The following is a 5,076-nucleotide window of genomic DNA, read 5'->3' on the forward strand; positions in this document are numbered from 1 at the left end:
GATGTCCCAGGAGCTCAAAGTTCTCCAGAAGCTGGGAGGGAGGGAAGTAAGGACAATATTTGCATTATTTCCTTTTGGGTGGTTGCTCTTTTATCTGAGACCTCTGCCCCTTTGAAGGAGACAGTGGGTGGAAGCAAAACCAAGGACTTACTTTCGGTCAAAGTGACTTACAGAATTGTCTCTCTACAGGCTTCATGCTGGGTGTCCAACTACCCAGCACTAGGTAATTATCCTCTTTCCATCATTCATTTGCCTTATTCCAATCTGGGGCAAATACCCTCATTTTGGTTGAGGAAACTGAGGCCCAGAGAAGCCGTGCACGTGAGGAAGTTATCACGCGGGGGCTACTGGGGAACCAGGAGCAAGTGTTCACAAACATCCAGCTCCTGACACATTTGTCTTTTACTTTCTTCCCACCTGCAGTGAGCAGGGAAGGTTCCAGAGCCAAAGTGGGCTGTGAGTCTCTTAATCTGAGGAAATTTGTCCTGAGGCCAGTTTGAGGATAAAAGGGATGGATGCTGAGCTGGAAGTCATGACTGCCCAGTTGGCTGGCCATCTTTCAGATGTGGCTGTCCTCAGATCCACATCCTGTGCAGTTCCTATCAAATTGGGCTGGCTCTCTGGGACTTGAATATTGCAGAAAGGATCTCCAGGGCCTTTCAAAGGGTGTGGGACATAAATAGCTCTCACAGAAGAATGTCGCCTCAGTGATGTGATGACTGAATCAACACCACACTGAATTAGCAGCAATCTGGTGCTCAGGATAATGGAGTGATGGCCAATGAATATTACTGCATTTTTACCCAGTGAATGAGTCCTTAGTAAAAAGGACAAGTGCCTTCCAGGTGTCTTGCCACAGAATTTCAACCACTGAGTCACCCAGCTGGATGGAAGAACATGAGAGGCAGCACAGAATCTCCTCATGATTCAGCCGCCGCCAACTTGGATTGTCCCCAGTTCCAACTTTAGCATCTTTCTTTAGTCACTCTACCGCACAGCCAGTTCCCTTCTGTAGATGCACAATAGGAGGAAATTCTACTGAAGGGACAAAGCTGCCACTGTCCCATCTGACCAGACATCCCCAGAGAGAACAGGCTGCCTGCGCCAGGAAAAGCTGTTCCTGAGAGGAACCACCTGTGGCCAGTCCACTTCAGAGTTGCAAGGTAATCCCTTGGGAATGTCCCATCAGGTGGCTCAGTCCTTTCTGCTGTCATGGCAGTGGGTGGGATGGAGTGGAGGGGTTTGGGCTTGGAAGTCTTGTCTCTGTCCTTAACTGGCTGTGACATTAGATGGGTTAGAATCTCTGTGGATCTGAGTTTTCTGGAGGTTAAAGACTCAGTGAGGAGATGGGCAAGAATTGGTCAGGTAATTTAACTAAATGGATTGTCTGGATGACAGACAATAGGAAGGGCGGGGCGAGGTAGGGTGAACAGCATGCCAAGAGGCATTTTCTAATCTGTTCTTCAAGGTTGTAAAACTGAGGGAAAACCTGAATAAATTCTCTAGCTTCACTTGCTTTTGGTTACTTGCTTTCCCGCTGACCTTAAAAATCACTAATACTGGAGGTGCTGCAGTTGAGAAATATATTCTTAGTCTTTAGTAAAAGACTTGGTGACTGACAACACCTTTGATGTGCAGGTCATGATGATGATGATGGCTGCTAATGTTACTTTTCAGTGACTCCAAGGGCACTTTTGTTGAAACCATGAACTCTTGGGCCTGCACAAATGTCCCATGGGTAATTTTTTGCTGTCAGAAGGCTGAAAATGTCACCCTCAGGTCATTCTAACACCTCCACTGTTTGGACATGCATCCCATGAGGAGTCACGATGATTGAGATAACACACAGACCCCTGATAATGTCACTTCCTTCACCTCTTTCCCTTCTTCTTTACCCCATAAGTTTCCCCAGACCTTATCATGGAAGAGGTGGGCTTGGGTCTCCCACCTCCATGCTTTGCAACCTTGAGAAGAAATTCTTTTTCTTTGGCAAAACTTGTTGTCTCAGTGGCTGGCATACTGTGTGGCACGGAAGATGGGCCTGGTTTGGTGACAGTTGCTCCTAGTTTTAATAATCTAGCCTGTTGCTGGAAGCATGTATTCTTCTATATCTGAATTCCTAATTCAATGATATATCTTTTTGAATGTGAGAAAGTATAGGTATCTAATGCTGGGAACAAAATTCATGGGAAATGCAGACCAATATAGGGTTTTTTTTTAAAAAATGTTTTTGTTTTTAGATGTTGATAAACTTTTATTTTATTCATTTATTTATATGTGGTGCTGAGAATCAAACCCAGTGCCTCACACATGCTAGGCAAGTGCTTTACCACTGAGCCACAACCCCAGCCCCCCAATATAGGCTTTTGTAGGCTAAATCATAGGGAAAATGGTTGATTCAAAGTTACGTTAGAAAAATATTTTACCTGCTATCTATGTGGTGGTAGGATGTTACTCTGAAGTCATTTGAGTTCCTTTGGATCACAGCTCTAGGAAGACAGGGAAAACAAGCTTTTTTTCAGTCCCCTGATGATCCTGATTGTCCTCCACCCCATTTGCACTGTTTGTCTTGTTAAACACTGGATTTGACCCTGGTGCCTGACACATAATAGGAACTCAATAAATATATGATGAATGAATGAATAAAAATAGTAGTAGGCCTCTAGGGTTCGGTCTTTTCTTTTTAAAAATCGTCCAATAAGTTGGTGGTTGTGCAATTTATTTTAAAAGTATAAATGTAATCATGCCAACCCTTTGCTCAATATCTTTCACAGACTCCACATTGCCTACTCAGATCTCAAGCTTCTTGGCATGAACTTCATTTCTCTCCATGTTCTGATTTCTTCTTTCTGTTTAGTTATTTCCCCAAATGACCCTGCTCTCTACCCCCACTCCCTCCAATATTCTTAGCTCGGCTCAACTACTGGTTGTTCTCCAAACAGCTCTATCAGTTTCCCGGTGTCCCCTCTGGAATGCTCACCCCTTCTTTCTCTCCATCCAAATTTCATTCATCTTTCAAGATGCAGATGTCCTCTCTCCAGGAAATCTTTCTTTCGACTGGAACCAAATCAGAAATGATTTCTTTTTTTTCCTGTGCTCTTTCTGCCTATCTCAGTTACAGTATTACATTCTGCCTTGAGTTGTTGCCATTTTTATGCATGTGCCATTTTCCTCTAGCTGGTAAACTTCTTGAAAGCATGGACTAGTCATTGTTCTTTGCCTCTTTCACAAACCTAAGACATTCAATGCATTTATTTTGAATGATAATACTGAAAAGTACCACTTATTAGTTAATTGTTCACCAATGGAGGAAATTGGGGGGCTGTAGATCCACAATCAAAGGAGCCATCAAGCATATGAGTTTAGTGTGACAGAACAAGACACTCCAAGGAAAAAGTGTCACCTTTTGTGACTGAATTTTGTAAAAAACAAACCAACCAACAAACAAAAAAAAACATAGAAAACCTTCAGAAGGACCTTTGCAATTGACTTCGTGGTCTTGTGTGGTCTGAGCCCTTGGTTCTCCCGAGATGCTTCAAACCATTTTTAAAAAATACCGGATCCCCTTGAAGCCCTACTATACCCAGGTTTACCAAGAGATTTGGATAGGAATGGGGTTGATGAGCTTCATTGTTTCTAAAATCAGGAGTGCTGATAAAAGAAGTAAAGCTTTGAAAGGTTCAAGTCCTGCACCTGCTCATGGTCATCATTAGCCAGCTTGCTTGAGTAGAGAATCATCTGTCTGCCTGTAAATGTAAGCGGACTTTGTTAGATGGGAACACAGAATGTCGCCATGCCCTCATATAAGCACCACTTACTACGTGGCGTGAATAAATGATCTGAGATGCACCACTGCCAAAAAGAAAAGAAAAGAAAAGAAAACCTTCAGAAGCAATTCAGTCTAAGACATGGGGAACAGTTGCCAGTAGGCTTGTCTTCTCAGACAGGAACAGAAATCATCTATAAAGTCAAGGATCTGAACTTTCCTTGGTGTAAAAATGGATAGAGTTACAATGACAAGAGACAGGGAAGGATATTGGTTCCCATGGAGCCTGGAAATAGGAAAATGGGAACTGTCACCATATCTTTGCTGTCCTCAAGGAAAGGGGACAGTCTACTCTCACTGACTGGTCCCTATTGTGTAGATAGAGTAGAAAGAGACAATGCTTTAACCCGAGGGAGGGAAGGAGGGAGGAAGGGAGAGAGAGAGAGAGAGAGAGTGAGAGAGAGAGAGTGAGAGCGAGTCCTTGAACACATCCCACACTCTGCTCTAATCCTATGTATTCACCAATTTTCTGAGCTATCGTTTGTTAATTGCTGCTAATGAACACCTACTGTGTCTGGCCCTGTTTAGAGCATTTTATGTGTATTTTCCTACCTAACTCCTCACAGCAACCTTCTGAGGTAGGTATTAAAAACCCCATATTTAGATGAAAAAGCAGCCAAGGGTGGTTATATAAATCCTCCTAAGTCACTGCTGGAGTTTGAATCTGGAATGTGTAGAAAGCTCGTGTTTGAAGTTTTGGTCCTTAGCTGGTGACACTATCTGGAGGTGATGGAAACTTTAGGAGGCCTGTTTAGAAGAGGAGGGTTGCTGGGGGTATGTGTTTGAAGAGTATATTTTGTCCCTGGACCCTTCCTCCCTCTCTCTCTCTCTCTGTGTTTCCTGGCTGCCATGAGTTGAGCAGCTTTGCTGTGCCATGCCCTTCTGCCATGATGTACTGCTTCTCCACAGGCCCAGAAACAGAGGAGTCAGCTAAACATGGACTGAAACCTCTGAAACCATAATACAAATCAATCTTTCCTCCATAAATTGATTTTCTCAGGTATTTTGTCACAGTGACAGAAAGCTGACTAACACAGGAAAATAGTAGGACTGTAAATGTAGACTCTGTGTGGACTACCTTTCAATGCTTGCTTGCTTTTCTGCATGCTGTTGCTTGTTGGAAGGGAACTGATTTCTGCTCTTGTTTCACTCTTGCATCAGAGATGTCTCTTAGGTTAGAAATTAAGTAGCTGCCACAGTTGGTGAGACCCAAGCCCCCAAAACCCCAGAGGCTTTGACAAAAACACACT

At 43.4% G+C, this 5,076-nt stretch overlaps 1 protein-coding gene across 1 annotated transcript; it reads left to right on the top strand.

Moving 5' to 3' along the window:
- The first annotated feature begins 3,530 nt into the window (after positions 1-3,530).
- LOC124961107 (ATP synthase subunit ATP5MJ, mitochondrial-like) lies at positions 3,531-3,773 on the top strand. The gene has a single exon (XM_047519865.1). The coding sequence runs from the start codon at positions 3,531-3,533 to the stop codon at positions 3,711-3,713; it is 183 nt and encodes a 60-aa protein (XP_047375821.1). The 3' UTR covers positions 3,714-3,773.
- The last annotated feature ends 1,303 nt before the right edge of the window (positions 3,774-5,076 follow it).

Source organism: Sciurus carolinensis, chromosome 12, assembly GCF_902686445.1.
Source record: "Sciurus carolinensis chromosome 12, mSciCar1.2, whole genome shotgun sequence".
Lineage (NCBI taxonomy): Eukaryota > Metazoa > Chordata > Mammalia > Rodentia > Sciuridae > Sciurus > Sciurus carolinensis.